The 20,338-nt window shown below is 45.8% G+C and overlaps 1 protein-coding gene across 2 annotated transcripts in view; it reads left to right on the plus strand.

Annotated features, from left to right (window-relative positions):
* The first annotated feature begins 3,737 nt into the window (after nucleotides 1–3,737).
* TMEM131L (transmembrane 131 like) overlaps nucleotides 3,738–20,338 on the plus strand; it is a 160,426-nt gene continuing 143,825 nt past the window's right edge. The window contains exons 1-3 of one of the 2 annotated variants that reach the window (XM_072724884.1): nucleotides 3,738–3,951; nucleotides 4,629–4,699; nucleotides 13,438–13,481. In XM_072724884.1, coding sequence (XP_072580985.1) covers nucleotides 3,828–3,951; nucleotides 4,629–4,699; nucleotides 13,438–13,481 — 239 coding nt within the window. In that variant the 5' untranslated portion in view covers nucleotides 3,738–3,827. Of the gene's footprint in view, nucleotides 3,952–4,628; nucleotides 4,700–13,437; nucleotides 13,561–20,338 lie in introns of both variants that reach the window. The other variant, XM_072724885.1, reaches the window with a different exon arrangement.

Below are 20,338 nucleotides of genomic sequence, written 5' to 3' on the forward strand. Positions count from 1 at the left end.
CAAAGGTGGTGGTGGTTATTTCACAAAACACTTGTCATGATTGGGGTGAAGCCCAAAATTGATAGCAAATTTAGCTGTTACATGTACATTTTCATTAAATATTCCCATTTCCAGCATATCTGAGTAATAAATGATCAGGGATAATGAATAGGTAATTCAAATAATTGAATATCAGTATCAAATTTACCATATTACAGAAAGGTCTGGCATTTCCCCACAATATGAATACATGATAATATCATTACTAGCATTTATTGAGCACCTATACTAGATGCTTACCATATAGTATCTCATTTAGTCTTCACAACCACCATGTGACCTGGTGTGTTGAATCTTCTCTGGACTAGAGACAGATGATCTGGACTTGACACTTCACCGTCAATTTTATATAGAATGTGTTGAGATGTAACTCACATTTATAGACGTGGCTTGGTTTTCTATACTCACTTAAAAAAAAAACAAGGGTGAAGTAAGTCAAAAGCATGGTCAACATCTTGTATATTTTAAAATAAATGTAGATTTAGTGTGTGTTTTCGGTTTAATTTTTAAAAAGATTTTTATTTATTTTGAGAGAGAGTGTGTGCAAAGGGAGGGGCAGAGGAAGAGAACCTTCAAGCAGACTCCACACTGAGTGCTGAGTCCGATTGGGACTTGATCTCATGATCCTGAGATCACCACCTGAGCCAAAACCAAGAATCAGACACTTGACCGATTGAGCCACTCAGGTGCCTCTTTTTTCTGTTTTTAAAGATTTGTATTTATTTTGAGGGAAAGAGACAGAGAGAGAGAGAGAGAGAGAGAGAGAGAGAAGTTTATTTAATTTTATTGTAATTGCTGCACCTAGTCTGGGTCTCCAATTCACAACCCCAATATCAAGAGTCACATGCTCTTTCAACTGAACCAGCCAGATGCCCCCTTGGTGTGTGTGTTTTAAAAGCATTCAACCGGGCAGGCCAGGTGGCTCGGTGGTTTGGCGCGGCCTTTGGCCCAGGGCGTGGTCCTGGAGACCCGGGATCGAGTCCCGCATTGGGCTCCCTGCATGGAGCCTGCTTCTCCCTCTGCCTGTGTCTCTGTCTCTATGTCTCTCATGAATAAATAAATAAAATCTTTAAAAAAAATAAAAGCATTCAACTTATGTGGATCTAATATAAAATTGATTAACTCGTTTGGTATCTCCTTAGTGCCTCTTCCATGCTTTAGTTTTGTGTATATAATTTGCATATTTTTAATCCATGTTTACAATATTTTTTTCCGATTCACATTATTTAGACATACTTCTCCACAATTTTGCCACTACAACTGGGATGTTTCTCATCCTGTCTGGGCTTCAGTTTCTCCTTCATAAAATTAGGCTGTTGGGCTATAATTTAACAGCTAAAATGTTTTCAACTCTGAAATTCTGTGACAATAGAATATTTATTACCTACAGTCAAATAATGGCATAAATGAACAAGGAGTCTTCTTTGGGGAACAAGTTTACTTCAAAACATGGATGCTACTTAATGGGCCATAACTTTCCTGTTGTTCATGAGTCAGCATGAAAACTACCTCCAGAGAAGGCTAAGTAGGTCAGATTTATCTAAGAAGACAGCTGTGTAATCCCGTATCCCTCTCCAACCCCATGGCACTGCAGATACATGCTTCTGGCTTTTTGAACAACAAATAGCATTACCCACTTTGTAAAGTCCACCAGACCACAACCTGAAAATCAAGCTGGCCTTTAAAAAATTTCAGGAGGGGAACAAAATAGAGCTCTTTTTATATATGGTCCACAGCAATTTTCCTCTATCTTTAAGGCATTTTTTAAAAGATTTTATTTATTTATTCGAGAGAGAGAGAGAGAGAGAGAGAGGCAGAGACACAGGCAGAGGGAGAAGCAGGCTCCATGCAGGGAGCCCGACATGGGACTCGATCCCAAGTCTCCAGGGTTACGCCCCGGGCCAAAGGCAGGCGCTAAACCACTGAGCCACCCAGGGATCCCTTTTAAGGCATTTTCATTGATTCTGTGATACCAATTAGTGTGGACAAGACTTTTGGTGAAAAAGTAAAAAAGTTTAAAAATTAGTAAAAAAGTTTTATACCATGACTTTTTATTACACCTGTTTCATAAAACGTGTTAGGTCACCAGTGTTTGCTTGCTTTCCTTTCTAAATCCTAAGAGGACTTAAAATACATATTGTAAATAAATGGGTCAATGAAAGAACTCTCACTTAGAAACAAACTTTAAAGGTGCAGTCACTGTTACTTGGGCTCTGCGAATATTTTTTGTCCGTAGAGGACCCCTGAACACACTGGGAGGACCTTCAGAGCTCCAGGGGCAAATACAGACCCAGAGAAGTAAAACGAAGAAAAAAAAAAGTGGGGGGGGGGGGACACACTAGAATGGGACTGGAGATCCTTGCCACGGAAACGAAGATGCTGGCAGGGAACACAGGAAAAAGAGCAGGAACAGAGAGGATGCTGGAGGTGTTGACGTTGGAGGATGCAAAGGGACTTCTTCCCTTTGAGAGGGAGGACGCATGATTGACTTAGTCCTTCCTTGGCATCTGTCCTGCTATTTGACCACTGCTCTTCCATTGTCTAGACTCTAAGGCACCAGAAACCATTAAATAGAGGATCAATGTAAGCAGACAGGTGTGCCCCAGTCCCTTCCCCTCTTTCTTCTGCGCTGCTCATATTCTAGCAGCAAACTAGTTTTAAAAAAAAACCGTCAGACTGCCAACACTTCCAGGTTACGCAAAGCGATTCCTGAATGAACCTTTGTGATACGGTTGGCAAAGGCATGGTATTAGACCTGCAAGAGATCTCAGGTATCAGACGCACTTTTTGGTTACAGGCCTCAAATGATGGGGCTAGAAAAATATATTTTCAAGTATTACGTTATTGTATTAACCAGCTGATGTCCGGCACAGGCCGCTGACCGCCACGTTTCAGAAGAGGCAGGCTCACGTTTGCAGAACGCATCCTGCGGGGAGCTTCTGCCCCCGGGGGGCTCTGAAGCCCAGAGGCTTCCCCACCTGTCGCGGCCTGGACCGCGTCCACGGAGGCTGCCGGGCGCACCACGGCCGCGCCTCGCTGAGGTCAGCCTCTCGGCCCCGGGACAGCTCTTTTCATGCTAAATTACAGACTTTGCAGCCACCGGATATCCTCGCTGCCTAACTGGCAGTAGCCATGTGGCTGCGCCGGCGTTTCCTGACAACCACGGCGTTATTTCCACTAATATCCTGCCTGGGGCCTCCGGCCGGGCGCCGCCGCCCTCGCCCGTGGGTAGTGACCCGGCTGCGCCCGCGCTGCCCCAGCACAGACGGAGGCGCCCCAGTCCCTCCAATCGCGCCTGGCGACAGTGGCCCGGGGGCCCCTCCCGACCGCCGCGGGCCGTGCCGGGGGCCGGCGACTCGGGGAGGGCGCCGCGGGGCGCTGGGGCGGGCGGCGGCCGCGGGGTCCGCGCCCGGGAGGGGCGCCCTGGGCCGCCGCGTTCGCACGGTCCCCGCGCCCCCGCGCCCCCGCGCCCCCGCGCCCCCGCGCCCCCGCGCCCCCGCGCCCCCGCGCCCCCGCGCCCCCGCGCCCCCGCGCCCCGTCCCTCCCTATCGGCCGCGCACACGCGCGCACAGCCGGCGGCGCGCCCCGGGCTGGACCCGCAGCAGCTGCGGCGGCGGGGGGCGGGGCCGGGGCGTGGCGAGGCGGGGGCGGGGCCGGGGCGAGGCGGGGGCGGGGCCGGGGCGGGGCGGCGCGGGGGCGGGCCCGGGGCGAGGCGGCCCCGGCGCCAGCGAGCGAGCGAGCGAGCCAGCGGCGAGCGCGGCGAGCACCCGAGCAGAGCGAGCAGCAGCATGGCGGGGCTCCGACGCCCGCAGCCGGGCTGCTACTGCCGCACCGCCGCGGCGGTGAACCTCCTGCTGGGCGTCTTCCAGGTCCTCCTGCCCTGCTGTCGCCCGGGAGGGGCTCAGGGACAAGGTCAGCCGGGCGCCGCCGTGCTCGCGCTCCCTCCCCACCCCGCCCCCCCCCTCTTTCTTTTAGGGAACTGCTGAAATGTCTAAGAGGGCGAGGGGAGGAAGGGGAAGGGGCAGGAGGAGGGAGGAGAGCGGTCGCAGGTCTCGGCCGGTAACATCTGGGGCCGCCGCGTCCCCTCCCGCGCCCCCGCCCCCGCCCCCGCCCCCGCCCCCGGCGGCCGGAGCCGGGCAGTGGCGGGGCTCGGGCACCGGCGCGGACCGCTAGCCGCACGCGCCCCGGAGCCTTTGTGCGCGGGCCCCGGGCGCCCCGGGCGCAGCCCCCGCTTTGTGTGGCGCGCGCGGGGGCCCCGCGGCGGCCCGGCTGGCTGCAGCTTTGTTCCCCGAGCCCCGCCGCCGGGACCCTCCCGCGGCCGCCCGCCCCGGATGCTCGGGATGCGGCGCGCCGGGTGGCTGCCCCGGCACCCCCGGCCCGCGCGCCCCCCGCCCTCGGGGGGGGGGCCCCGACTCGCACCCCGTGCATTGTGCCCGCGGCCCCGGGCGGCTCGTCGGCGGGCCCCTCGGCTTGGAGAAGGAAGGGGTGACTCGTCCGGGAGAGGCGGGTGCTGGGGCGCGGGAGGGAAACAGGAAGCGTCCCTTTTCCGTGCATTAAAACGCGCTGTGTTTTCTTTGGTGTCCGTGCAGCGGTTGAGCCCCTGCCCAACGTGGTGGAGCTGTGGCAGGCGGAGGAAGGGGAACTGCTGCTGCCCACTCAGGTGAGGACGACCAGGTGACAGGGCGGCCGCGGGTGCGCGCGGGCGGAGGGGCCGGGCGGCCGCGGCCCCCCAGCGGCACCGGCGCTCGGGCCACTTTGCAAGGCAAATAAACGGCCGGGCCGAGCCCGAACACCTGGCAACGGTGGCCTGCCCAGCCTCCTCCCGCGCCATGTGACAGGGCGTGAGTCACGCCCGCCCCAAGTTCAGGAGCTGGGAGCCGAGGCCACCTCAGCAGGGCCGCGGCCGCGGCCGCGGCCGCCCGGAGGAGGGGAAGGGCGGGCCCCTGGGCGGCCGCGGTCCCCGGAGCGCCGCGAGCCCCGGGACAACAGGAAGGCTGCTCCCAGGCGTGCCAGCGGCTGGCACTGGCCACCAGCCTTAAGCAGCTTCTGCAGGGAAGATGTGACTCTAAAAAGATTGTCGCCCTGGATCTTTTCCAAGCGCCTTTAATTCGCGTAGGAGACACCCTCTTTAGCAACTTGAATTTCAGGTTTCGGGGGCTCTCCCCCCTCTGATACAGCGATTGCATGTGGAAAAATAATTACTAGCATTTCATTGAGAATCTGCGGCATCCTCCCGGGTTCAGGGCTGCAAGCAGATACAGCCCCGCAAAGCGTTGTGTTAGGGTTTAACTTCCAACGTTTGTCTGCAGATGTATGCATTTAAGCATGATACGGTTGACTGCTTTTCAGCAGCAACAGTAGTGACCCCAAATACTTTCTTTTGGGGGGAGGGAGGAGTTGAATTATAAGGGAATATTTAGCTTGTGTGTGTGGTAATTTTTAAGATGTTCATTACTTCCCACATTGGTGGCAGCACTTAATTCTATGTTGTCTCTTGTGGCTGTTTGGAAAAACAGGATGTCTAGCTGTAAGTTCACGGCTCTGCAGTTTTACAGTTGAGTTTCTCCAATCTGTGTGAAGCATTAGAGTGCTGGTTTTGAGATATTCAGAATATTCACTTTAACCAGGACTAATGAATAACAGCTTCAAGGCAGAGAGGTGACTTCTAGAGGAAAATTTTTGTGGACCTTTCCTGAAGGCCAGCGAGCTGAAAGAGACCGGTCCTTTGAGAAAAAGCCTCATTGGGATGGAGAGCAAATAGTCTGCCCTTCTCTTAAAAGTTTGTTCCCAAATGGGTTTTTTCCCCCTCCTCTGATCATAAATAACAGATGCGTATTGTTGAAGATTTGGAAAATACAGAAAGATAAAAAGAACCAAATAGAAATCATTCATGATTCTACCGGGAGACCCACATTTAAAATTTGACGTTTTTCCTTTTTTAAAATACAGTTGTATTTGTGTCTTAATCATGATTGTTCAAAAGCAGCATTCGTGAGGTTCTGGGCTGGAGACTTCTGTGTTGTGGGGGCCTGTCCTGGGTGGAATTCTGTGTCCTGTGGGCTACAAGATGCCCAGCAGTTAGAGCCTCGCTGTCTCTACTCAGTAGTTGCTGGTGGCACTTTCTCCTCCCTCTTGCCCCCAGGTCTGACAGCTAAAAATGTCCCCAGACGTTGCCAAATGTCCCTGGGGAGCAAAAGTGCCCGGGTTGAAAAGCACTGGTGTATATCTATATGCATTTGCATTTTTACTCATTTGTAGCCTGTACTCCTTACTGGCTAGTGTTGAAAGTCAACCCAGACAGAAAGGAAAGTAAATTATAGACTCTCATTTGTTGCAGCATTAGTTGAAGATTTAGTCACTGTGCTCAGAGATGGAAACGTCAAGGCCTGTGATATGATCAATGATTCTATTTATAGCCTTAAAATTTATTTTATATTATTCTTAATTTGTGGCTTTATTTTGTTTGTATGTGTAATATAGTTTGTTTTGGTGAAAAAAAAATGCACACAATTTAGAAGCTGTCTTTCTGGAGTACTCACTAGAGAAGCCTTTATAACTAAGCTATTTTAATGAAAGCTATAATGAAAGTGAAACTGATATTCAAAATAATTTTCTAAATACTTCATCTCTATCTATAGACACATCTTTTAGAGACTATTTACCCTGCCTGTACTGGGGTGGGGGTGGGGATATATGTGGATCTATCTGTATCTGTCAGTGTAAACTGCAGATATATATGCATATGTATTTATCTAAACTGCCTATACACTCACACACATATGTATATAAACTGCAGAGAGTTCTGAAGAAAGTTATTTTTAGAGAATTCTCTTCAAAGTATTTGGACTTTTTTTCCCCACAAAAAGCTCCCTTGTGTGTCATGGAGTCAGCTGAAAAAGAGAGTATTTATAGGTGTTTTTTAAATTTGAGGGTTTCTGCTTAATTAATTTGTAGGCTGGGTTCCTTTCACTCAGAAGGATCCCAAGGCAGCTGCAGAAGCTAAGATTTGTTAGTGATGGGAGAAATGGGAGCACCAGAAGGTATGGCATCAAAAAATTGAATTTTTAAAAAAGATTTATTTATTTATTTTTCATTCATTCATTCATTCATTCATTCATTCATTCATTCATTCATGAGAGACACAGAGAAAGGGGAAGAGACACAGGCAGAGGGACAGTCAGGGTCCCTGAGGGGAGCCCGATGTGAGGACTTCATCTGGGGACTCCAGGATCACACCCTAAGTCAAAGGCAGACGCTCAACCACTTAGCCACCCAGATGCCCCCAAATTGAATATTAACATTTGTCACCACTCATTATTTATACAGTTGATATTTTTGGAAATGTTTTCTGGTGATTGGGTCTTTTTTTTCTTTTTAAGTGAGCAAGGACTAGAAAAATGCATCTTTGGTGCATTTTTGGTACAAAACCAAATAAAATAATTGAATTGTTATAATCTTCCAGACCTGCTGGATAGGTTTCCAGGATTTGACTCCCGGTTCCGTCCCTTTTCTCAGTTTCTTCATCTGCACAATGGGGGTGGGAATGGCCCTGATCTCAGAGGATTTTGTGAGGATTAAAACTGTCTTGAACTCAGTGAGCACTTCATGTGTGTTACCTATTATTTTGGTATACTTCTCAGCTGATTCCTAGATTTGGTCACTGGAGGTCATGGGAGTTTTCCTGCGTTGAAGAGGTTGAACCAGTGCAGAGAACTCAGTACTATTTCTTGCTCTACAGTTGTGTAGATAGGTTATATTATTCACATCTTTTTGTTATGTGCGGTTTTTACGTGGTAAGATATTTGGTGTTCGAACATAAACTATCTATGGTGATAATGAGAAGGAAGGGAAAAAAAACGTGATTTTATTCTTAGATTTACAGAACTTTTCCTCTCTTCAGGCCTTACTTCACCTATACTTCAACACACTGAATCCAAAGTGGTGATGGTTAGGAACCAAACACACGTTTTCATTAGCTTATTATCAGGAAGTAATCCCATGTGTGCAAGATACTGCATTGCATACCTTCTTACTTTGCCTTCAAATAACCCTCTGTGCTGGCCTGTGATGCCCTTGACCTGCCCTAGCTCTCAGGGCCTTCCGCAGTCTGACCCTGTGTATTGCTCTAGGCATTCCTCTGGGACGCAGGCCCCAGCATGACCCTTGGCAGAGCGGCCCCCCTGTGTATCTGTTGAATGAAAGAACAAATGTGATTGTCCTGCTGTTCCCATAGAGCCATCCTCCCAGACTTCTAACTCCGTAGTGGCACTATTGTCATTTCTCGCTTTCTGAGGTTCTTGAGCGTCTGGATTTTTTTTTTTTTCTTTCTTGGCCTTGATGTTCCTCCTTGCCCTAACTGGATTCCCTGTAAGAGTTTGGGCTTTTCTAAGCTTGGTGGTCTCATTGCAGCCACACTGTTCTGCATACAGTAGGCATTGAGTAGTTAGCCCGGAGCTCTTCCTGGGGGAGGAGAGGCAGTTATCAGTGTCTTGTCCTGTTTCTGAGGTTAGTTTCAAAGATGGCAGGCTAAATGCCTTACGTGTTGATTTTGGTGGTGGTTGTTTGTTTTTTTGGTATCCCTTCTGGCAGCAGGAAGGGCAATCTAGAATTGTTCTTCTAATCCATTCAGACTCTGCAGAGATAGAAGCCTCACTCCTAACAGCCCTGGTTAGATTTGGGACACTAACATTGGTGCTGAGTAGGAGCAGGAGTTACCTGATACAGAATCATGTTGGTCTGGTTTGGGGTGGCTGGGCTTAGTGCTTTTCTGGCCTTGTCTGTTCATCCCCCCACGCCCAGCAAAGCCCCGGGATACAGCGATAAAGAAGGACGTCTCTGCCTTTAAAAATCTCATGTCTTACCCCCTTAAGTCTGGTATAGGTAACGGAAACTGGTAGAAAGTGAAACAGGAAATAGTACAATAGTACACTGAATATCTAAATTCTTTATTATCTCAGGTACTGTGTTATGTAATAGCATCTTGCTCTAGTCAGTGAATCATTGACTGGTATTTAGAAATCTTTTTGTTATAGAGATTTATTTTGGGTTTAATCTACTTCCACTATCAACATAAAAAAATAATACCTAACATGAATTGAGTATTACTGGCATTGTTTAAGTACTTTATGAGTTTTTAATACTCATGTTAATACACTAAAAACCATGAAGTGTTCTGACCTGACATTACGGATGAGGAAATGGAGTCACAGAGTCATTAAATAATTTGCCCAAGGCTGAAGGAAAGTGGCAGTGGTGTGATTTGTACCTGGGAGGTGTTGAGCTTCAAAGCTCCTGCTCCTGGCCACTATGGCACTGTATGAGTTTTAGCAGTCTGGCTGGGAAAGTATTGTGGTGGTGGATTTCCTGTGTTTCAGGGAGATCCCTTCATATTCTGTTTTGAGTTAGAAAAATTAGCTTAATGAAGTTTTAACAAATGGTCAGATCCACTAGTGTTTCTGAAATTTTTGCTTAATATTTTTATTGAGGTATAATTGACGTAGAACATTACATTCCTTTCAGGTGCACCACATAACAGTAAGTCTAGTTACCATCTGTCACCATACATATTGCATAAATTTTTTTTTTTTTGTCTTGCGATAAGAACTTTTAAGATTTACTCTCAGTAACTTTCAAATTTGCAATACAGTGTTATTCGCTGGTCATCATGCTAAATATTACATCCCCAGGATATATTTTAACTGGAACTTTGTACCTTTTGACCAACTTTACCCATTGTGCTTCTCCACCGCCTGCCACCCCTGGTTCCCCAGCAATCACCAATCTGTTTTCTGTATCTGTGAACTTGGTATTTGTTTTTTGTTTTTGTTTTGTTCTGTTTTGTTTTTTCTTGTTTTGTTTTTTAAAGGTTTTATTTATTTATTGAGAGGAAGCATGAGCAGGGGGAGGGGCAGAGGGAGAGAGAGAGCATCTCAAGCAGACTCTGTGGTGTTAGCTTGATCCCATGACCCTGAGATCATGACCTGAGCTGAAACCAAGAGTTGGAAGCTCAACTGACTGAGCCACCCAGGTTTTTGTTTTTTAAATTCTGTATTTGAGAGCTATCATCTATCATAGGTATTTGTCTTTCTCTGTTTGACTTATTTCACTTAGCACAGTACCCTAAGGGTCTACCCATATTGTTGAAATGAGATTTCATTTTTTTATGGCTGAACAGTATTTCATTATATATATGCACACATATGTATATATACAGGTACCCATGTATATGCATACATACATATCACATCTTTATCCATTTATGTCATTAACTTAGGTTGTTTACATATCCTGCCTATTGTAAATAATGTTACTGTGAACATGAGGGTGTAGATATTTTTTTGAATTAGTGTTTTTGTTTCCTTCAGATAAATACCCAGAAGTGGACTTGTTAGATCGGTTTATAATGTTTTGAGGAACCTCCATACTGTTCTCCACAGTGGCCACACTAGTTTGCTTTCCCATCAACAGTGCACAAGGGTTCCCTTTTCTCTACATCCTTGCCAACACTTATCTCTTATCTTTTTGATACTAGCCATTCTAACAGGTGTGAGGTATATATCCACGAGTATTTAAGAAACAGCTAGACTGCACTTAGCTCTGTGGATACTTATTGAGTATGTACTGTGGCCCAGCACTGGTCTAGGTGCTTTGGATGTTGAACAGAAAAAACACTGCCCTAGTGGAGCTTGCAGTCTAATAGTGGCATATAGATGGTAAAAAGAAGTAGAATAAATTGTAAATTCTTTAGTCTGTTGTTAGAAAGGCATCCGTGCTGTAGGGTGGCAAACCGGGGGAAGATTAAGGTGATGGGAGCTGGAGTTTTAATTTAACAAGGCAAAGTTGGTCCCTTTGAGAAGGCCTGTATTTGACATTTGAGCCAAACCTGGAAAGCAGTGAGAGATTTAGAATAGCTAGTGCAAGGGCCCTGAGGCACTGCCAAGGGCCAGTGGGGTAGGGAGATTACAGGATTTGGTTCCCTCCTTTTGAGAGCCTGGTGGTGTTGGGGAGATAAGGCTGGTAATACCCTGAGATAACACTCAAGTGCTGAAATGTAGCAACTGAGAGGAGAGAGGAGGAACCGTGTATATTGGAGGGGTCTGTTAAGGCTTAGGAGTAGGAGGGCTGCTTAGAGACCTGCATTAGCAAAAGTGTGAATGGGGCCTCCTCTAGATCCTTACATGAGTGACAGTGTTTTTAAGTTGATGCTTTGAACCGGAGCCCGGAGCTCCTGATGAAGTGTGGCTGTAGAGATAGGGATGTGTATGTCAAGGTCAGTTGACAGTTGCCCGGTTCCAGGTTAAGGAGCTTAGAGTACATCTGACTAGCAGTTAGTGAGTGGTAGTAGGCTCTTGAGTAGAGATTAACATGGTGACATTGGATGCTGGGTTCATACCAAGTGGGTCGTTAAGTCGTGGCTGATGTTGAAGAAAATTGGTCTTGCAGTGACACAAGGGATGGATTGGAGGCAGTGGTCTTCAGCCAAGTGAAAAGCCCTGTCTGTGATGGTAATGGAAGCCTGGAGTACTGATAGTATGGGCTGCCTTGCTGTGGACGGGGTGGAGAAGAAAGGGCAGGTCTGTACCATGGTTCAGACAAGTGAGTAGGTCTTTATGGCTAGAGGTGAAGAAAGAGCAGTATAAGATGACCCTAAGGTTTGCCCAAGGGTCAAGGAGGGTGATGGTATCCTTGACAGAAGGAGGCTGGTTAGAACAGAAACCACTTGGGATGCCTGGTGGCTCAGAGGTTGAGCATCTGCCTTTGGCTCAGGTCATGATCCTGCAGTCTGAGGATCGAGTCCCACGTCGGGCTTCCAGCAGGGAGCCTACTTCTCCCCTCTGCCTGTGTCTCTATTTCTCTCTCTGTCTCTCATGAATAAATAAATAAAAATCTTTTTTTTTTTTGGTAATAAAATCTTAAAAAAAAAAAGAACAGAAACCACTTGGCAGGGGCCCCATGTGTTGATAAGTCAGTGTTGGTCATAACTATTTTGGGAGAGAAAAAGTGCATATGTGCTGGAGGCATTTGCCAGTAGGTTTGGAGTTGCAGATGAATTCATCCTACAGGTATTGTGGAGTACCTGCCACATGCTGGCCACACACCAAAGCGGCAGGAGTCTTGCTCTCAGGAAAGATAGGCATTCCCTGAGTATCTACCCGTGTGATCGAGTGAGGAGTTGGGGTTGGCAGTAGGGATTTGGGCCTCACGGTGATGAGCGTGGGTCAGCATTCTGGGGGAATTGGTGTAGGGAGTCAGGGCCCAGGACTGGCAGTGACGAGGAGGAAGATGGGGCAGAGAGGCATTAAGTGCCAACAGCCAAAGGTTAGGGAGAAGCTGGAGGACCAGGAAGGCTCCGTATTCCTGACCCCCCAAAGGTGGAGAACTTTGGGGGAAGAACGGTCAAGATTGTGTCTGTCAGTTTACATGTAGGATTTATTTGGATCTGGCCTTTTGTTTCTATTTCAAGTTCCTTTTCTTTTTACCTTCCTGGTACATGACATGTGGTCAGATTTTGGCCTGGTAATCTGGGGGAGGATTTTGGAAGTGCTTTTGACGGTGATGTTTATGCCATTTATACAATTGATCAGCCTTTTTATGTTGATGTCAAAATTTATCAGGTATCCATGTAGGGGATTCTGAGCTAACCAAAGGCTCTTGGAGAGACAAGATGTCATGCTAATTTGGAAATTATGTTTAGGTCAAAATTTTAAGCAGGGAGAATCTGACATTATCTAAAGGATCACTCGGCAACTTACGGCTTTTAGGAGTGTCATTCTTTTTTTAAAAAAATATTTTATTTATTTATTCATGAGAGACAGAGACAGAGAGAGAGAGAGAGGCAGAGAGAGAGAGAGAGGCAGAGACACAGGCAGAAGGAGAGGCAGGCTTCATGCAGGGAGCCTGACGTGGGACTCGATCCCGGAACTTCAGGATCACGACGTCCTGGGCTGAAGGCAGGCACCAAACCACTGAGCCACCCAGGGATCCCTAGGAGTATCATTCTTTCAATAAATTCATTGCCTGCTGTGTATCAGGCGCTATTTTTATTTTTATTTTAAAGATTTTACTTATTTATTGAGAGAGAGAGAGCGTGCGAGAGCGAGCACAAAAGTGGGAGAGGAGCAGAGGGAAAGAGGGAATCCCAAGCGGACTCCAGGCTGAGGGTGGAGCCCAACGTGGGGCTCTATCTCAGGACCTCCTCTGTCTCAGGAGATCATGTCCTGAGCAGAAGAGCCAGACACTTAAGTGACTGAGCTGCCAGGTGCCCCCAGGCAGTATTTCTAGACGTTCTTTACAAGTTCATCATCCATGTGAAATTTAAGAATTGTTTCTTTTCAGATTTCTGTGTTCTTCTTAAACAACTGTTAAACCATGTGTTTTGTTTTGTTTTTTAATCAATAGGGTGATTCTGAAGAGAATATGGAGGAGCATTCTCAAGAACAGAGGTAAGAAAAACCACAGGAGCAAATACCTGCATGCTGAACATTGCTGCCCACTTTGGATGCTATCTGAAGTCTTGGTTATGTACGTTTATGTTTATGTGTTTAATATATCTGTGATATACCTTGATCTTTGGCGCTTGGGATATCTGAACTCTCTAATAATTAATATGTCTTTGTTTTAAAATAAAGTTGTGCAGAAAGCTGTTAGAAATACCTCCTGCCACCCATTTTCTTTTTCTTTTTTTTAATTTTTATTTTATTTATTTATTCATGAGAGACACACACACACACACACAGAGAGAGAGAGAGAGAGAGGCAGAGACACAGGCAGAGGGAGAAGCAGGCTCCATGCAGGGTGCCTGATGTGGGACTCGATCCTCGGTCTCCAGAGTCACACCCTAGGCTGAGGACAGCGCTAAACCGCTGAGCCACCCGGGTTGCCCCCACCACCCATTTTCAACTTTGCATTTTCCATAGCACACCTATGCTATCCTACTTGTTCAGAAATGCCTGTTGAACATGAGGCACAGTGCTGGGTGCTGGGCATGAAATATTGAATAAACCCTGTGCTGCACGTAGTAGTGGAGCCAGACCTTACTGTAAACAAAACGAAATGCTTGTGATTGTAGTAACTGTCAACAGTTGGATTGCCGTGGTACAGAATAATGAGGAAGATAGGGTGGTCAGGTGAGGCCCCTCTTAGGAGGTGACATTTGAGCTAAAGTCTGGAGGATGCAAAGGAATAGCCAGGTAGCAAACAGGGAGAGTGCTCTGGGCAGTGGGAGTGGTGGCAGATGCAAAGGCGCAGAGTTAGGAAGCACTAACAGCATTCCAAGAACTTGGAGAAGGCCCGTGTGGTTTGTGGGATAGTGAGGTAAGACAGGACCTTAGAAACCACAGTAAGGAGGTTGGATTTTATATTTTTAACGGTGTAAGATTTGTTAGAGGATCTAAAGCAGGGGCTAGGAAATCGAAAGGTGTCAACTACATTTTTAAGAGAATACTTTGGTCGCGGAGCAGTCTCATGGTCACTTTTCAAACTGGGATGTCTGGTCCCTGGAAGGTACATGGAGACTCTAAATGGTACCTGGACATAACAAAACTTTCAGGGAATCAGCTTTTAGATCCCACCATCCAGATAGTCTTCTGAAATTGAGCTGTCTGAGGTTGCAAGTTACCCTTTTCCACCTCTTCTTTTGTAATCTCTCTTCCCCACTTTATAAAAGAAAGGCATACTTCTTACCTCGTCCACATCTTACTATGTGCTCAATGTTGGGCAAACAGAGGTGTGATTTAAAAATACCGGCATTGGTCAGGAGAAGTGATAAACTCTGATTGGGTAACAAATTCTTTTGTAACTCTGGAGGTTTCTGAATCTATCGACAAAATTGAAGGGCCCAATCAAATTGGCAGTTGGTCATTGCAAGTTATTTTTAGGGGATCTCTGGGTGGCTCAGCAGTTTAGCGCCTGCCTTCAGGCCGGGGCATGATCCTGGAGTCCCAGGATCGAGTCCCATGTCAAGTTCTCTGCATTGAGCCTGCTTCTCCCTCTGCCTGTGTCTGTCTCTCTCTCTGTCTCTCATGAGTAAATAAATAAAATCTTTAAAAAAAAAGTTACTTTTAATGATCATTGCTTTTTGGATAAACAGTGAAGGAGTTTAGAGAATATAGGGACAGTATTGTAACAGCGCTCTTTCTATTCACGTTTTAGTTTATGTGAACAAGCTTTTTCAGTGCTTACACTTTTAAAAAAGTGGACAAGAAAAATAATAGTCACATGAATCAATGACGGGGGGGTGAGACACTTTTCATCCATTTCACTAAAGAATGCATTTTCAGTAAATTTGTCTCTTCATGTTTAATCGCCTATCAAAATTTATGAAATTTCTTGATCAGTTGTATACTAAAGAAAATTATAATGACAGCTCAGTTCAGAAGAAAAAAATACTTAACACTTAAACACTGTGGTCATAGGAAATTTTAAAAAAATCTAATGTTTCAGTTGAAACTCATAGTTTTGTTGCAGAAGACTTTGAACATTGTGATGTATGTATTAGATTTAAATACTTGGAGGGAATATCCAGTAATACAAGAATGCCTATTGGTGTGTTTAAAGAAATGGATGATGGGGGCACCTGGGTGGCTCTGTTGGTGAAGCGTCTGCCTTCGGCATTGGTTATGATCCTGGGGGTCCTGGGATCATCCCCTGCGTCAGGCCTCCCTGCTCAATGGGAAGTCTGCTTCTCCCTCTCCCTCTGCTGCTCCCCTTGCTTGTGCTGTCTGTCAAATAAATAAAATCTTTTTTAAAAAAAGGATGATGATAGGGCGCCTGGATGGCTCAGTTGGTACAGCATGTGACTCTAGATCTTGGGGTCATGGGTTTGAGCCCCATGTTGGGTATAGAGATTATAAAAAAATAATGGTGGATTTCATTGCAGTAGTATTTGAGTTCCATTGAATGTGTTTTAAAAAATGATTATGAGTTGAGATGCCTGGGTGGCTCACTGGTTGAGTGTCTGCCTTTGGCTCAGGGCGTGATCCCAGCATCTGGGATTGAATCCCACATTGGGCTCCCTGCAGGGAGCCTGCTTCTCCCTCTTCCTGTGTCTCTGCCTCTTTCTCTCTCTGTGTGTCTCATGAATAAATAAATAAAATCTTTAAAAAATGATTGAGTTTTATTAAAAATGCCCTCATTTATAATATGCCAGAGATTACATTCTTTGAAGCCTTTTGAATTTATAGTACAACATTTTAAATGTGGGCTGAATGTATGAGGCAGAGTTCAGAGTTGGTTGCAGTCCTCTGTTTGAGTGTATGGGAGCAAGAAGAGGCAAGGATTGCCGGTGGTTCAGGCAAGGCTGGTGGGAGTGGGGATGAAGGGACATGGGAAGTTCTGAGGTGAATTTTGGGGGTGGAACAGATTCATTACTTGTTGAATCAGTGGTAGAGCAAGAGGGACTAGACTGACTGACTAGAATTTGGCTTGAGCATCTGGAGGGAGGACAGCTGAGATGGGAAAGGAATTAGGGGAGGGAAATCAGGAATTCTGGTTGGTTGTCTCATAGGAATGTCAGACTTGATATGACACGTCCCTGTGGCCGTGGCGCCGTGAGCCCTGAGCTTGGAAGCCCTGGGCAGCCTCCAGGCGTGGGTGTGTCCAGCCTGTAGACAGCCTTGTTGCTCGCCTTAGCCTTTGTTCTTTCCTTTCTCGTCAGTCAGAACTAGTTTCTTTACCTCAGTTTTATGTCAGACTCTAAGGTATTAGTAGGTTTTATCCCTACGGGTCTTTTGACCTAGTGTTAGATTGTTGGTGAAGGTGTGGGGGGTAGGAGAGTGATTAGAACAGTGGCTTTCAAACTTGTTGCCAGTGACTCACAGTAAGGGATGCGTTTCACGTCATGCTTACCTGCCTGCTCAGAGGCACATGCGTATGGCCATATGAATGTGCGTGTGCGTGCTTTATTTATTGATAAAATAGCGTGTCCCTTTACTACCTGTGACATACTCTTTTCTATTTCATCTTTTTTTGTCATGGTTAAATGTACATAACATTTACCATTTAAACCATATTTAAATGTACAGTTCTGTGGGATTGAGTACATCCACGTTGCTGTGCATCCAGTCACTGCCGTCCATCCAGAGGTTTTCTAGTTCATCTTATTTCATTAAAAAAAAAAAAAAACTTGGTTGCCACTACTAGATTTTAAAATTTCTTAATCATGATTCACATTTTGATTGGCCCTGATTTATATATTTTAATCTTCTCAATATCAGATATTCCAGTGTTTTGTGTTATATTATCCCTAGTTGCTTTCCTTTTAACTTGACTTCCAAACCTCCTCCTCTTTGTTTTTTTCTGGCTTTTTTTTTCCCCCTTGGGATTTGTTCCTTATGTGTAAAGACTAGATGATGACCTGGGTTGGATGGCACTATTAGAGAATTTTCCTTGTGTTCATTTTTTGAAAGTGTAGGTTCTGGAGCTCTTTTAAGAAGTCTCTCTGTAAGTATAATGTCCTGTGATAGCTAAATGAATAACCTAGGTACTTAGTATTCACTTACCTTTACTGTACAGTTGGGAATTTTCTTAAAATGAAAATTTTAGTACCTCCAAAGCTCATACAATGTTGCTACAGTTAAAATAGATCTTTTGTTTCAGAATATATTTAGGTTTACAGAAAAACTGTGAAGAAGGTACAGAGAGTTCTCCTATACCCCTCATGCAGTTTACCCAACCGTTAACATCTTCCATTAAGGTGGCACATTGGTTATAACTAGGAAACCCAACATTGGTATGTTACCATGAACTAAACTCCCTGCTATTTGAACTTCATTTGTTTTTCTCTGATGTCATTTTTCTATCCAGGATCCCATCCAGGATGCTACATTACTTTTAGTTGTCATGTCTCCTTAGGACCTCTTGGTTGTGACAGTTTGTCAGACTTTCCTTGTTTTTGAGATCTTGACAGTTTTGAGGAGTACTGCTCAGGCATTTTGTAAAATGTCTCTCTGGGGTTGCCTGATGTTTTTCCTCCTGGTTAAACTGGGATGTTACGGGTTTTGTGGAGGAAGACCGCAGCTATAAATTGGTATTCTCATGACATATCAAGGATATCTGCTATCAACATAGCTTATCACTTTGATATTGACCTTGATCACTTGGCTCTCTTTCTTCACCTCTTTCCGTGCAACACTCTCTGGTGGCAAGTCATTAAATGGAATTAAGCTCCACCTACACAGATTATTTGGCATTCTTCTGTATGGGAGGTTTTGTTTATCTTCCCTCATTATTTATTAATTCATATACTTATATCAGTTCAGTCATACGGGTATTTTACTTTATAACTTTGGATTATAATCTGATATTAGATTTGCCCTGCTAGTTTTATGTCCATTATCCTAAATCTTATTTTTGAAGTTATTACTACCTCTTTACACATTTTATAAGATTTTATTTATTTATGTATGAGAGACACAGCGAGAGAGGCAGAGACACAGGCAGAGGGAGAAGCAGGCTCCATGCAGGGAGCCAGACACGGGACTCAATCCCAGGTCTCCAGGATCACACCCTGGGCTGAAGGCAGCACAAAACTGCTGAGCCACCCGGGCTGCCCTCTTTACACATTTTAAAAACATTTTAGTGGTTTTCATTTTGATCACTACTGCACAATGCCAACTCTCAATGATAAATAGAACTTGAGGTCGGTTGACCCAGTGCTCAGGAATTCTACAACATGAATGTCTCATCTCAGAGCACCCATATAGAGGAACACCTTGGGCCTCAAGATAGATTTGACCATAAAACAGAGTTTCAGGAGTGTGGGTGGCACTGACCTCTAACCCTGGTAAGAATCTAGATCTGAAGACAGCTCTGTGTCTCACTCTCCCGACTGCCCGGGGTGGGGCCCAAAGCAGACCACCATTAATCCTGGGGTGGAGGGTTCTGGAGTCGCCAGCCTATGATCTCAAACAGTTTGGGAAAGCTTTCAGGGAAATTGGCCTCACTGAAGATTTTGTTTGTATTAACTTGACTTAATCTTCTATGAATGCTATGTAATTGTATTTGGTTGAAAGCCAGGAAAGCAATATTTGAAAGACTTTCTCCCCTCTTGCCTCTGCATCCCCATTTTTCTCTCGGGTGTTCTCAAATATCAGCAGTAATCTTTTCCTTTGCTGAGAGTGAGAGATTGCATTTGGGACTCAGCGATGAGAGCAAGTGAGAGCGGACTTCAGCTCTTGCTGGAATTGAATACTCTCAGGGAAGCTGGTCTGGCTCTCTGTACATAGCTCCCATAAGCCTTGTTGGCATACATTTGTTAGAATGTGAAAAGTGTGAGCATTGGCAAAGTGAATAGTACAGCATATCAGCTTTTAAAAATAGTTACATAAAAAGCATAAATACCGACTGGTCAGGTACAGTGTCTATGGGAGTTGTCATTGTGTTGTGTGTTTTTTTTTTAATGTGCTTTTTTATATGATCAGTAACCGCAGCAAGCCGTGTTCTCCTGAAGCAATTTACATCAGTTAAAGGCAGATCCTAAGAGTCAGAACACGAAGAAAGTCTTGTTAACCTTTCAGCAACATACTGAAAGATAGAATTGCAGGGCAAAAATGACCTAATCGCTAGGGAAACTTCCTTTTGGCAGTGAAGGGGGTTTCAGAGCCCCCACAGGGAATGGAAGTGCTTTTCACTTTTCTTTGTTCTCCTTTAGAAGTTGAAAGCTATGTTTTCAGTACAACCCTGAAGTTCATCACCGGTTGACAGGATTTTAGCTTTCTAACCTGAGCGTGCCACTCTAGTAGGGTTCCATTGTGGGTGTTCTCTCCCTACCTGCCATTTCCCCAGGTGATTTCACCTGTTCTCCTGTGTCTTTCGCTATATAGAAGGAACTTGACCTTAGATTGTACCTCTTAGCTGGGGGTCTCACCTGTGCAGTTGCCCACAGAGAGTTCCTTTTAGCTTTCAGATGCTGTTAGCTCATTGAGCTCTTCGGCTCTATTCCCTCTCAGCCTGCACCCAGCTGCCACACCATGCATTCATTTGTATAAACTAGAAACCAGGGTCCTCCCCCGCCCCCTTGATTCCTTTGTACTCCCACCCTAGTAGGTGACCAAGTGTGGCTGGATCTTCTTCAGATGATCAGCTGCCTCCATTTTACAGCTACCCCAGCCTGTTAGGCACCTTCCTCCCTGAGGAATGTATCTCAGTTATACCTCCTTCCCCGTCATTCCTCCTACACACAACCCTGCCTTCATGATCAAGTGCAGACGCCTGAGCGTGGCATAGAGGCCTTTTGTGATCTAGGCCCTGCTAACTTCTTCAGACTTCCTGCCCCTGCTTCTCCCTTCCCTTCCCTTCCCTT

This window comes from Vulpes vulpes, chromosome 10 (genome assembly GCF_048418805.1).
Source record: "Vulpes vulpes isolate BD-2025 chromosome 10, VulVul3, whole genome shotgun sequence".
NCBI lineage: Eukaryota > Metazoa > Chordata > Mammalia > Carnivora > Canidae > Vulpes > Vulpes vulpes.